Source organism: Podarcis bocagei, assembly GCF_964188305.1.
Source record: "Podarcis bocagei genome assembly, chromosome: 1".
In the NCBI taxonomy this organism is placed as follows: domain Eukaryota; kingdom Metazoa; phylum Chordata; class Lepidosauria; order Squamata; family Lacertidae; genus Podarcis; species Podarcis bocagei.
The window spans coordinates 35,542,382-35,556,374 of record NC_138125.1 but is presented as its reverse complement, the minus strand read 5'-3'; the positions used below and the strand labels follow the sequence as shown (position 1 = coordinate 35,556,374).

The 13,993-nt window shown below is 43.0% G+C and overlaps 1 protein-coding gene across 2 annotated transcripts in view; it reads left to right on the top strand.

The window, feature by feature from the left end:
• The first annotated feature begins 127 nt into the window (after nt 1-127).
• PRORP (protein only RNase P catalytic subunit) overlaps nt 128-13,993 on the top strand; it is a 57,241-nt gene continuing 43,375 nt past the window's right edge. The window contains exons 1-4 of one of the 2 annotated variants that reach the window (XM_081208898.1): nt 128-265; nt 1,651-2,991; nt 4,163-4,210; nt 5,141-5,273. In XM_081208898.1, coding sequence (XP_081065024.1) covers nt 2,003-2,991; nt 4,163-4,210; nt 5,141-5,273 — 1,170 coding nt within the window. In that variant the 5' untranslated portion in view covers nt 128-265; nt 1,651-2,002. Of the gene's footprint in view, nt 385-1,650; nt 2,992-4,162; nt 4,211-5,140; nt 5,274-13,993 lie in introns of both variants that reach the window. The other variant, XM_081208899.1, reaches the window with a different exon arrangement.

The following is a 13,993-nucleotide window of genomic DNA, read 5'->3' as shown; positions in this document are numbered from 1 at the left end:
CAAAAAGAAAAAATGCTACAAGGCTCCCTTAAGTAACATGGCTACCGCAAGCGCTCGTCGTTAATTGAGTCCCGGAGACCCGCGTGCTCGTCAGCCGACCTCAATGCAGCACTCCAATTGGCTGAAGGCTCTGAGGAAAAAAAGCTTGAGGGAGCTACCGCTGCGCTTGCCGCTGCATGGCGTTTTCTTGACCAGAGATAGTTCTGCCATGCTGAGTTAATGCCTTCCGTTCGATGAAGAAGGGCCGCGTTGATCACGTAACTAGGTCGGTTGGATGGAAAGGGCCGGTAGTGTCTTTAAGAAGTGGCTGTGGGAGGCGGCGCAGAGGGTTTGTGGCTCACATAGACTACAATTCCCGGCATGCCATGTGCTTAGTTATCTCAGGTACGGGGAGTTTGCCTAGACTAGAGCATCCGCTGTACTGCAGCTTGGAAATTGTCGTGGCTTGCAGTAATAATGTGTCTGGCTGTTTACACTGAGCATTTTATTTCAGTTCTGTCTTGCCACAAGTATTGAAGGGGATGGCAAAAGTAGGGCTAAGCCCTGTGATTTAATACTGTATTCATATCACGGATTTTCCCCTCCCAAGGTGCATTAGTTCCCCCATCTTTGTAGAGACAAATAAAAACAGAAGCATCCAGCTTTTTCTTGTGAGGAACAGAGGATGGAGATTGGAGTTGCTGCTATTCATGAAATGTCTGTAATTATAGAAGAAAATAGATACAGTATTCGATCGGCCGTGTGTTTCTGCTTTTTTCTTACAACAGTGGTCAGTATAAGTAGTAGTACATCTCAAGACTTTTCACCTTCTGGTGAAGCCAGAAATGTAGTCACCTGTGTTCTTTCATCATGGCTTTGTGTAACAGTAAAACTCCATAGCAGGAAATTAAGCTTGGTGGCTTGGGGTCAAGCATGACAGCAGACATGCTACATTCAGACATAAACATGGTTTAGTGCTATGTGAACGAACTAATGCCCTCATTTCCTCCTGCAGCATAACCACGAGGCGATCAGGAGCCTCTGGTTTGGTTTTGAATAGCAGTTTGTTGTTTTGTTCAAACTGGAGCAAATTTTATTAGTTTACACTACGGTTTGTTCACATATACCCAAATCAAACCATGGTTTATGATCCTGATTTGTTTGAATGAACCATGGTAAAAACATTACCCTGTTCAGACAAAATAACAAAGTGTGGTTGAAAACAGAAGTGGATGCTTATGATCACATCATGGCCAGGTGCGAAGAGAGGGGAGAGCAGGGGTACACAAGCCTGAGGTGTGGTGTCTGCAACTTAGCCACGGTATCTTAAGGGTGAAAAACTACTTGAAAGTAGAAAATGCCAAACTACTTGAAAGTAGGATTGTATTGGAAACATAACTTTTGTGTTAACCCTGATTGAGTTGCCTTTAAGGTAAAGATAGGCAATTCCTTCATGCCAGTTACACCATTCTTCTAATTTTCCATGCCAGTTAAAGACCTTTGTAGAGGATGGTTGGAAGCTGCAGAAAGTAGAAGTTTTCTATTTAGGGATTGAGAAAAAGAAACACTAGTAGATAGGAGGAATTTTGGCCAGAAGTTGCAATTGTGTATATTGTATCATTTTGGAGGATTTTTTTTGTTCTTATTATTTGCTTTTATGTTTCTTGACAGATTTGAATGAAAATCTCACATTGTGCTTATTACTTCAGTGTGTAGATATAGCAACTGAAAGAACATCAAAGATGGGCTGATATCAAGCTATTATTCTTTTTCTTTTTTACATTTGGGGAAAGGGATGCTCTCACTTTGAAATGAGCTTACAGCATCTCTTTCTGAAGACTACATGAAGGCTGATTCAGTTTACTGAAACACCTAAATTGACTACTCACTTCTATCCCATCCCATCACACGTTTCTCAGTTTTGATAAGGGTTTTAATACACCTCTACTCCACAAACTACATAACTGAGCTGTTCCTTCAGGAATTTATCCTCTCTCCATTGGTGTCATTATTTTTTTGCATCATGGTATTTTTTCACCAAACAAGCAGCTTGGGGCTACTCAAGTCACTGAAGAAAAGTCCCATGTTTTATCCCATGCCAAAGCATCAGCAGATGCCCACTGTCTTGGGGTGCTTCATTTTCACCTCGTCATATCAGTGTGCAAAACCAGTGGATCCCAGAATTCGTCCAGGAACTACCAAATTGAGTTTTAAAGGTAAAGGTGAAGGTATAAGGGAGACCACAGTGGGGAAAGACTATTCTTCTCCACGCCCTTTCAACCTGTTTGCTGCTGGAGCATCAAAGAGGAGATCAGGGCCCCGTGAAGCCATTGAAGATTCAGAGCGCTCCATCCTTTCGAGGCGGATAACACTTCATCCTCCAGAAAAACCTTTGAGTGCTGGCGAATGGGAAGAGCTGAAGGGACAATTTGAGGGACTGAGAAAGTTTGAAGTGCTTATGTTTGAGCAAATGATAGCTTGCAACAGCCCCATCGATGTGGCCAAATCCTTGTTGGCTGCAGTGGCTAAACGAGAGGGAGATATTCAATACAGTATTTTGCTGAAGTACTTGTGCCTGTGTGTCTCTCAGGGGAGCACGGAGGAGATTTACGATGTCCATGACATTCTGAAAGCCAGATTTAAGACTTTAGAAACATCGGGTTATGGTCTTCTCATCAGAGGTCTGAGTGGTACACCGCGCTGGAGGGAGGCCTTGTCGCTTCTGGAGGAGTTAAAAAGAGTCATGACCCCTTCAAAATCAAACTATGGAGACTGCATCAGGGGGGCCCTTCTTAACCGGGAAATAAATCTTGCATGCGAACTGTTTCATGAGATGCTAGCTAAGGACCTGGTGCCAAACCTGGATACCTTACAGATTTTCTTCGACACTGGCAGAAGTGTGAAGGATGACATTTTGAAAACCGAACTCATGCACATCCTCTCCTACTTGAGAGATAATCAAGTATATCCTGGGGAAGCTTTAATGCAGAGCATAAAGCAGTGGTTTGAAAGGTAAGTTTATCCTGTTGCAGGTAACTGGCTGGTCTGATTCAGCCAGACTTGCCTGGAGACAATTTCAAATCATACAAGCTTCAGAATATGATCACTCTAAGCAACTGTTAACCTTTGGTTTTGTTTGTTGTTGGTTGTAAATGCACACCATGTGTCACATACTTAGGTAGGTCTCCTAATTTTGTGTCTGTCTGTCTGGTATTAGTTACAGCGAACTTAGAGATGTGGCTAATCGTATTTTTTTGGCAAGGCAAGGTTCCCTGTGGAGGTGAGCAAAACGCTCACTAATGAAAAGGGTGTTCTACTTTCTAACTCCCTTTGTGTGTGTGTATGGGCGCATGACTGTAAAACATAAGCTGACCCACTGTGTTTATCACTTCATCCTTATTTTTCTCAACAATACAAGGAGGTATTTCAACAACCTACCACATTTCACATCCCTTGGATCCACTTTCTGGTTCCTTTAGATCTCTACCTGCACTCCCTCGTGCGTATTAAAGAATGCCATTGGACACAGCCACTTAAGATCATTTTAAAATATTTTTTGTTGCAGCCTATTGACACCCTTGCACAGGTTAAGTAACATCTACAACCTTTTGCAAAAGTCCTGCCTTCAGAATACGTACGTACTGAATAGGTAGATGTTAAATGATATTTTCAAGCTTTTGTGGGCATGTAACCTTTACCTTTAGTTAAGTCTGGCATACTCCTAGGTATATTTGCTCAGAATTTGCAGAATGGATGGGTTTTATGCACGAGTAAATGTGCATCAAATTGCAGGTAATGCATTTGATCATTTATGTGCTTGCTTGCTTATTTATTGCATTTGCACACCACCTTTCTGCCAAAGCACCCAACGTAGTTTACAATTTTAAAATAGTAAAATAAATAAATGCTCTAAAATGTAGAGTGACAATTGTCTCTAGCTGACAGGGAGCTGGTGGAAGAGGCTCCCTGGCCTGGCCTTGCTTGCTTCTGCCTTCCCTTGAGGCAGATGGCTCTTAATTAAGACCATGTTCTTTAAAAGTCCCAAATGTTCAAAATACTTTACTGACAAGTAAGTATGCATAGAATTGTTGCCTTAGTTTGGAACTAGTCACAAGAGGTGCATCTTTTGGACTGTGATTAAATTTATAATATCATATTCTAATTTTTGTGCAATTTTTTGTAGTATTCCAGGAGAAAACTGGAAAGGAAGCTTAACTACCATCAAACATAGGTAAACATTTTTTTAAATCTTAAAGCGCTATTTAATAATTTTGCTTATCACTACTTTGATCAAAGATTTTCAGCCCTGGCTTAAAGTGTTGTTTTTTAAAATTGTTTCTGACTCAAAAAAAGGTCTAGATCAGAGCTTCCCAAACTTGGATCTCAGCTGTTTTTTGACTACAACTCCCATCATCCCTAGCTAGCAGGTCAAGTGGTCAGGGATGATGGGAACTGTAGTCCCAAAACTGCTGGAGACCCAAGTTTAGATTTTTAAAGCTTTAGTTCAATAGAAACTGCATGTATGGCTTGGTGCCACAGCAATATCTGCTAACAGGAGGAGTGATGAATAAATGAACTCTATAATCGTAAAATCTTCATTTTTATATACTCCATCTAACTGTTGGGCAAGGCAGTGTGTGGCCTTTTTTTGTGTGTAACACTAAATCATGGTTTAGCTTACCTGAACAAGCCTTGGGCTCATGTGCTTCCTCCTTTCCTCATCTAGCACACCTGTGAGGATGACATTTGGTGTTTTCATTTCTATATTCATCCACAAATTAGCATCATTTCTGAACTTAGACACCTGTGGTCTTAACCACAGTCTACTGCCGTAGTGGGGAACCTGTGGTCCTCCAGATGTTGTAGGACTCCTACTCCTATCAGCCCTACACAGCATGGTCCATGGGCAGGGATAATGAGCTAACATGTCTAACAACATTAGGAGACCTTTGTACTAAACCTTAGCTTAGCATTACATATGAACAAGGATCCAACATGGTCCTGCAAGACATGAATAAATGCACCTTTTAATTATTATTTTTTTGCAATTTTCTGGTATATAACATTTTTCTTTAATCATTGTTTGAAGGAAAATCAGGTTTACTTTGCAGATAATTTTATAAGCTGCTGATAACTGACTGTGGCTTGATTGATGTTGCAGTGGGCAGTGCCCATCTTGTAATCAGTCCTTGGAAAGTATTAACCTGAGTCCAGAAGAATACAGCACTCTCAAGGAAAGAATAATAAAGGATGTGATACAAGGGACTGATACATTTAGGAAAACAACCCCCCAGGTGAGTTGCAAGGAAACCAGTATTTTTATACTGATTTGCTTATAAGAAATGATGTATTTGCCTATAACCCTGCTGTAATGCTGCCGCCACACTGGCAGAACAGCATGTTTTTTTAAAGTGCCGTATTTTTCACTCTATTAGACGCACCAGACCATAAGACGCACCTAGTTTTTAGGGGAGGAAAACAAGAAATAAGAAAGCAATGCAAAGCATCCTGAACTAAAAGGGAGCGCTCCTCCATCTTCGCTCAGGAGGCTTTGTGGGGCTATCCCTGAAGCCAGGAGAGCAAGCGGGATCGGTGCGCACTGATCCCGCTTGCCCTCCTGGCTTCAGTGAAAGCAAGCCTACTGGCTTTCCCCCCACCTCCCGCAAAAGCCGTGCACTCTTTAAAGGGAGCGCGGCTGTCCTGGGCTATTGTGGGAGGTGGGGGAAAGGACAGAGCCGTGCACTCTGTCTCTTCCCCCACCTCCCACAAAAGCCAGGGATAGCCGCGCGAAGCCTCCGCAGGCCAGCGGGATGAAGGCTCCCCGTGCCCTGCGAAGGCTTCGCGCGGAGCTAGAACAGCTAGAGGGAGCGCAGAGCTGCAATCCCGCTGGCTGTTCTAGCTTTGCCGTGCGAAGCCTGTGCAGGGCAGCGGGGAGCCTTCATCCCCTGCCGGGAAGAGGCTGTGCACGGCTAAGGCTCCCCCAAGAACCTCACTCCCTTTAAAGAGTGCGCGGAGTGTATGTGCGGCTCTTGGGAAAAGCCCTGAAGAGCTGCACACACGCTCCACACGGCTCTTTAAAGGGAGCGCTGAGCAGAGCCTCCCGCCTGCATTCGCTCCATAAGACGCACATACATTTCCCCTCACTTTTTAGGAGAGGAAAAGTGTGTCTTATAGAGCGAAAAATACGGTACAGTGGTACCTCGAGTTAAGTACTTAATTCGTTCTGGAGGTCTGTTCTTAACCTGAAACTGTTCTTAACCTGAAGCACCACTTTAGCTAATGGGGCCTCCTGCTGCCGCCGCACCGCCGGAGCACGATTTCTGTTCTCAACCTGAAGCAAAGTTCTTAACCTGAAGCACTATTTCTGGGTTAGCGGAGTCTGTAACCTGAAGCGTATGTAACCTGAAGCGTATGTAACCCGAGGTACCACTGTATTTTGTTTATGTAGCTCTTGATAGGTCCCATCCTACCTAATTGCTGCAATAGCAAGCCATGGGACCAAAGCACAAATAATATAAAAATAGTCCTCAAAGGTTGTGCTTAATTTATGACTAATTCAGAATAACAGAGTAAAGAACATTTTATATATAAGCTACATCATTAGCATGTGAATCATTGGTGGCCACCAGATTTTAAGCTGGCACCCACGGTACATACATATTTGAGGCCATTTCCCTTGGACTGGTATCTACTTTTAGCATCATAAATCCTTAAGCTGTAAAAAAAAACTTGAAAAATGTATACATATTGCAACACTAGATTAAGGCATGTTGTATCATTAATCTGGACCTATTTATAGGTCCTCTGTGAGCAGACATTTCCATCCTGCCTATGATGAGTCTGCTTCTGCCCATGAATTCGTTTGTTCCATTTTTAATAAATCATGCCACAGTTTAGAAATTATGCCATGCTAAAAGCACCATCTCTAGAATTAATAATTCAAATACTTGTATTGTTTGCCTCCTTGGAATGTAAACGGGCCACTGGATGGCGCTCGTGTTACATCTTGGATATGACGCTAGAGACAAAAAATATTAACGGAGATCAGAGATTGTGGAAGATGCATAACTTGTATTATTTCCCTTTCTTCTGCCCCACCCTTTAAAGTGTCAGTTACTAATGGATCAGGGCATTTCTTTCAGGATCACATTCGTGGAGCTGTGGCGTTTACAAATTCTTCACTCTTCTACAAAAGGAACAGCACAGTAATGCTTTGATTTGTAAAGTAGGAATCCTTCTAATGTGAAATATATATGCTGTTACAGTTGTACCTCAGCTCCCGAATGCATTGGGAGTTCAGTGTTCCGGCTCCCAAACGATCAAAAACCGGAAGTGAGCGTTCCGGTTTTTGATCGTTTGGGAGCTGGAACGTTGAACTCCCAAGGCATTCGGGAGCTGAGGTACAACTGTGAGTGTTCCGGTTTTTGAACGTTCTTTTGGAAGCTGAATGTCCAATGGGGCTTCCGTGGCTTCCGATCGGCTGCAGGAGCCGCGCTTTGGTTTCCGAATGTTTTGGAAGTTGAATGGATTTCCGGAACGGATTCCGTTTGACTTCTGAGGTACGACTGTATTTCTGATTTAGGGAATTTGCTGCTCTTTAAACTAGTCGTAGCAACGTACAGTGGTGCCTCGCAAGACGAAATTAATTCGTTCCGCGAATTTTTTCGTCTAGCGAATTTTTCGTCTTGCGAAGCACAGTTTCCCATAGGAATGCATTGAAAATCAATTAATGCGGTCCTATGGTCAAAAAAAGTCCAAACAAAGCCAAATTTGGTACAACAAGAGTTTATTAAGTGCTCTTTAAAGTCACACATACTGTAAAGAGCATTTCAAAATTCAAACCCAGAATCTTTTTTAAAAAACAGCAGAGTGGCCCAATGGTCACAGAAAATCATAAAAATGCAGAAAAAAACACACAAGCTTCCAGATTCTTGCAAACCCATCCCCAACTGTTCCCCCAGCCACCCAGCACACAGAAATTCAAATCCAGAATTTTTTTTTAAAAACAGCAGAGTGGCCCAATGGTCACAGAAAATCATAAAAATGCAGAAAAAAAACAACACACAAGCTTCCAGAATCTTGCAAACCCCTTCCCAACACCATGTCCTTGAATTCCAAACACCCCAACCCAAAATCCAAAACCCCCCCAAAAAGTTTTAAAAGCTTAACTTACCAAATAGCTGCAAAAGAAGTTTTGGAAAAGCTTCAAAAATCACCAAAGTCTTTAAAAACCTCAAAAAAGGCTACTATGTACACTGCGTTCTATGAGTTGCTCCTCCAAGTCAAGTCGCAATTGTATTAATGGTGTTAAGAAAAAGGAAACAAACTTGCAAGATGTTTGCGTCTTGCGAAGCAAGCCCATAGGGAAATTCGTCTTGTGAAGCAGCTCAAAAACGGAAAACCCTTTCGTCTAGCGAGTTTTCCGTCTTGCGAGGCATTCGTCTTGCGGGGCACCACTGTAGTTCAATGAGGCTGCTTCCTATTTTAGTACCCACTACGTGCTGAGCAAACTCCCAGTTCAAATCGTGCCTCGTCCATGAAATAATCTTGACAGCCTTAGGCAAATTCTTTTTCTTATTTTAATCTCTGTTTAAGTTCACTTTGTGCCGTGTTGGCTAATAATAGTGGCTTCCCTAGTGGGGCTTTTATCAGAAATAATGAGGAGGTGTGTTTGGGACCAGACGTGGGGGAATCCATAGTTGGATTTAACTTTTGAATTCAGCCCAGGCCTCCCGATCATGATTTGTTGGGGAGAAACAAACCACAAGTACTGGTTTGGCTGTAACACAGAATTAGCCATTCAACTGGTTTTTCCCTGCTCCAGGAAGAGAGGAGCGAAGTGCTCAAAGTGTGTGGTCACCATCATGCAGGGCATATACAACCTAATTTTGATAACTGTGTTTCATGGCCAGCATTGTTTCCAAATGCAGTCATCATTATTTCCATTAATTGTGTGTTTTACTGTACAAATGAGAGTGTATGCAAGTGTGCAGCTCCTCTGTATGTACCACTTAACAGTTTTTTAGCTATCAGTCACAGAAAAACACACATGTTTTTGTGTTAAACGTGTCTGTCTCAAAATCCCAAGAATCTCTTCATTTCCTGACCTGTTCCTCACATGTTCAGGAACAGGAAATGATGGGGTTTTAGGGGGTTGGAGGTGTTTGATAAGGAAAGTTATTTTGCTACAGTGGCCAAGAGTAGATTGACTAGTGTTGATGCTGGTTACGGGGCTATTTTTTCTGTCAGGCCTTTCTGTTGATGTTTACTCTTTAAGCCCTTAACAGTTTAACCTTGGTACAGTGGTACCTCGGGTTACATACGCTTCAGGTTACAGATGCTTTAGGTTACAGACTCTGCTAACCCAGAAATAGTACCTTGGGTTAAGAACTTTGCTTCAGGATGAGAACAGAAATCGTGTTCTGGCGGCGTGGCGGCAGCTGGAGGCCCCATTAGCTAAAGTGGTGCTTCAGGTTAAGAACAGTTTCGGGTTAAGAACGGACCTCCGGAACGAATTAAGTACTTAACCCGAGGTACCACTGTACTTTAAAGTCTTCTGTATGTTTCTCTTGATATGCTATTGTCATAATTTGAGGGCCAACTCCAGATCTCTTGAACTTTTGGGCAAGGCTGGTATTAACTAGGATTAGGGGAGAGGTGAGCGCTGCACCCCAAAGTTGAATTCAACTGGCCTTAACCATCCAGGGGTCCTTTACCTTTTTACCTTTAGCCACCCTATGAAAAGTCTTGCCAGGCACAATGTGTCAGGACCTACCCTTCCTAAAGATGCAGCTTTTTTAAAAAGCCCTAAGCTGTACTCATTTGTTCACTTTGTGTTTTATTTTGACAAGAACTGTTAAACTTGTTGTAATAGTAATAGTAATAGTAATAGTAATAGTAATAGTAATAGGGGTTGCTCGTGCGTAAGTTGCCGCCACTCCTGGCTAGGTTTCATGGTTAAACCTTTCTGTCTGGACAGCCCTTCACTTTGTGGCTGTTTCAGTCGCTGGCAGAATCTGTCAGTGGGCGTTTCTTAAATCTTTTCCAGCATAAAAGCTATTTGACGCCAAGTCTCCTCCTACTCTCCCTGCGCGGAAGTCTTCTGCGCAGGGAGGGTGTGGGTAGCGGAGGACCCGTGCTCTCCCCGCTGGTGTCCGGCAAGGAGTCCTGGAGCCCTCTCGCCGATTCCCCCATCTGCCCCCCTTTATCCCTGGTGTTGTGCTGATTTCCTTCCCCATCTGCTGAGCTGCCTCTCTCCCTGCTGGGTCCTTCTCCAGCATCACTTGGGAGCCTTCCCTCCGCCTCTGGCTCCGATGTCAGTTCCCTGACACTTGTGTTTAGTTTTATGGTAATACTTTGGCGTTGTGATTGGTTTTGAGTCAGGGATTGTTTTTGCTTTGTGTTGTCTTGCTATTTTAATTGTTAGCCACCTTGAGTTTCTTTGGAAAGCTAGGCAGGATTGAAAATTTAAATCAATCAATCTGCCTGAAATGAAGGGGGGTGTAACCTTTTCTCCAACAATCCTCTGTCCTATTATTGTTTCTTTGTTTCTCAAAATTTTTGTTCAATTGTAACTCCTTTTAATCCGGAGAGGTCTTAAAAAGCAATTTTTTTCACTATTAATAGTCCATTTGACAGCTTTTGACAGCTGTCAAATTCTACTCCTCTATACAGGCTCCAAAACAGGTCGCTCCCGGGCCCGGGAGGGAGGGTTGTTTACCACAAAACAAAGACACTTCCAACACTCCACTCTCCTGCTCAAATTTACCTTTCTAAATCTTGGAAGTTACTGTCTTTTTAAAACTCACCCTTTACAGGGTAGGCACTCCAGCTTAGTTCTTATTTCGTTGCTCTGGATCGTCTGCAAGGGGGGGGGTGGGGACTTCCTTTTAGCACACCCCCCGGTCGTCTCAAATTCAAAAGGTAAAAGTTTTAAAGTTCAGTTCCAAATTACTCACGGGTTCTTTTTTCAGTCCGAATTTCAAGGAAGGAAGTCAGCGCTCTCCAGTTATGGCTCGCGGCTTCGCTCAGCGGCGGTAGCGGTCGACTCTCAGTGCCACGCCGTCCCCTGTATCCCCTCCGTAGCCTTTAAAAAGGCTCATTGCGAATCAGGGGGGGCGCTTGAGGCACCCGCCGAGTCTTCAGTCCGCAGGCTTCCGCGCCTGCGGTTTTTAAGGGTCCCCGTGTCGCCGGCACGGCAAAGACCCATCCACCGCTGAGCCGATTCCCTCCGGAGCTCGGAGGGAATCCGCCATTTCCCGATCGCGCCAACCCGGAAGTCCCAGTAACCAGATTCCCTCTAGGGGGAATTCTGTGGAATTACAATGGCTGTGGGTGGAAAGATACTGAGAGAAATCGAAAGAATGTTCTCACTGGTGGGAACCCTACAGGAGCAGACTACAGCTATGAGTAAACAATTGACGACCTTGGATTTGGAAACAAGAAGTTCTGCTGAAAGTAATGAGGGCCTGAGTGAGAAAGAACCCACAGCTGAATTTGAAACAATAAACAAAGAAGAGGAGAAGACAAAACAAGAAAGAGAACAAGTGATCTGGGAAAGTACTAACCAGAAGCCGATATCTGGAGAACACAAGCAAGGAGACTATTGGATTAAATCCACTCTAAGCCTACGAAAGATACAGAAGATGAAAGTGGAGGCCCTGGGACTTTATGGAAAGAAGTACAATTGGGGCCTCCACATAGACTTTGATTTTGACTACTTAGGCCTTGTGGAAATTCCTCAGAAGTTGCTTTTAAATATGGGAAGAGACTATGGACTGATTGGATTGATTGTTAAGGAAATCTTTCGAGACTCGATGATAGACAAAAAGGACTACCAACAAAACCGGCGGAGAGGGACTAAAAGAGAATTGAGAGCCTCGGATATCCGGAATCCAGGCTAAAAACTGTTAATTTGGACATGTCTCGGGAAAGGACGCAAAGCGGGGAGGGGAGGGAGGGAAGTATCAAATTTAAACAACACTCAAGACCAGGGGGTTTAGTATTAAGAAAATTATGTAAGAAAAAATGAGAAATCGAGGGAAGAGAACTGGGGTCCAACTTAGGGAAAATTTATTTTTGTTTTTTATAAAAGGACTAATATTAAGATGGAAGAAATGCCAACTTGCTGACATAAGTTTGGGAATAGGGATGCAGGGGAGGGGGTGGGGGGAAGTCAAGGACTAGGGTTAGAAAATAAGATTTTCGGGAACTATTCTTGTTTGTTGTTTTTTATGTTTGTTTTGGTGTGTTGTTTGTGTTTATATAAAATGTGAAAACCCAATAAAAATATTTTAAAAAAAAAAAAAGAAATGAAGGGGGGTGTATATGTATATGTATAGACACAGGTGGCACTGTGGTCTAAACCACTGAGGTTTGAATCCATGTCATGGGATGAGCTCCCATTGCCCTGCTCCGGCTTCTGCTCGGTCCCAGCTCCTGCCAACCTAGCAGTTCGAAAGCACACTTGTGCAAGTAGATAAATAGGTACCGCTGTGGCAGGAAGGTAAATGATGTTTCTGTGTGCTCTGGCACTTGTCACGGTCATCCATTGCACCAGAAGCAGTTTAGTCATGCTGTCCACATGACCCGGAAAACTGTCTGTGGACAAACGCCGGGTCCCTTGGCCTGAAAAGCACCCCATAATCACCTTTGACAGGACTCATCCGTCCGTGGGTCCTTTACCTTTTACCTATGTATATGTATTTATAGATATAATTTCAATGTGTGGCTCAATAAACTTGAGCTTTAATGGCAGTAGTAGAATCATAGAATCATCAAATTGGAAGGGACCACGCAGGTCATCTAGTCCAACCCCCTTCAGTGCAGCATTTTTTTGCCCAAGGTGGGGCTCAAACCCACAACCCTGAGATTAAGAGCCTCATACTCTACCGACCGAGCCATCTCAGAAAGAGTGTTCTTTGTGAAAATAGTCGTTATTAATGAAATTGGCTGCCACAAGATATGGCGGCAGCTACATACGCACAGGTGGGATAAATTTTATGGGGGATAGGTCTGTCCAATAGATAAATAAAACCTCCATTATCAGGAGCAGTATGCCACTGAATTCTCATTGCTAAGTGGCAAACTGTAAGGAAGGCCTGTGTCCTCCTTTTCAGGAGGATATGACTGGCCACTGTTGGGAGGGAAATGCTGGACCCAAATGCCTTTGGGTCAGTAGGACTGTTTTTATGCACGTGTATCTATAATTAGCAGGCCACTAAGGGGAGAGAATCTATGGGTTTGTTATGTTGGTTGGTTGATCCTCGGGGTCCCTGCCAACTCTATGATTCTATAATTTGATGATTGCTAAAAGTGAATCATTATTTTGAGTAATTATTTGGCTTATGCTACAAATTTTGGGAATTTACCATGGTTAGAAATGGCCGGAGTTTTTAACACAAAGCTGGGGCTTTTCTGGAAGGGATTTGTTGTGGGAACAGCTCTAGTCTTAGCCTTGATAATAGAATGTTTGTTTTGAGGCAAGTATTGGATGTTTGGGGAGATTCCATTTCTCACTAATAATAGCTCTTGCAGCAGCTGCCTGAAATCAGATGTAGATAGAGAAAGGCATCTGTTCCGTTAATGTTTTTTTATTATTTTTAAGGCATATTTGCACTTATCCTTGCCCAAATTATATGTTATGATGTAGTGACTGAGATGCCTGAAGTCTCAAGAGGTTGTGTCAGTGACGTTGCTCCTAATTTTAACTTATTTTAATAGGAAAAGCAGTATTTGCTACAGCACAGGGCCTTTTAACTAAAATAACATCCTGATTGTCGGCTTATTAAAAGACGTAAAAAAAGCTGGACAACAGGGGAAACTTCACTGAGCTGTTCAGGAATTAGCATGGTATCCATTTAAGACTGAATTTTTCAGTTCCTGTAATTTCTAAATCTTCCTGTTGCTAGGAACTGATGTGCATGCTTACTGTGGAGAATGACTTAAAACCCTTGTTTCAAAGAAACATTGATGTAAAAAAAAACATAGAATACTAGCTCCCTGAAATGCAACT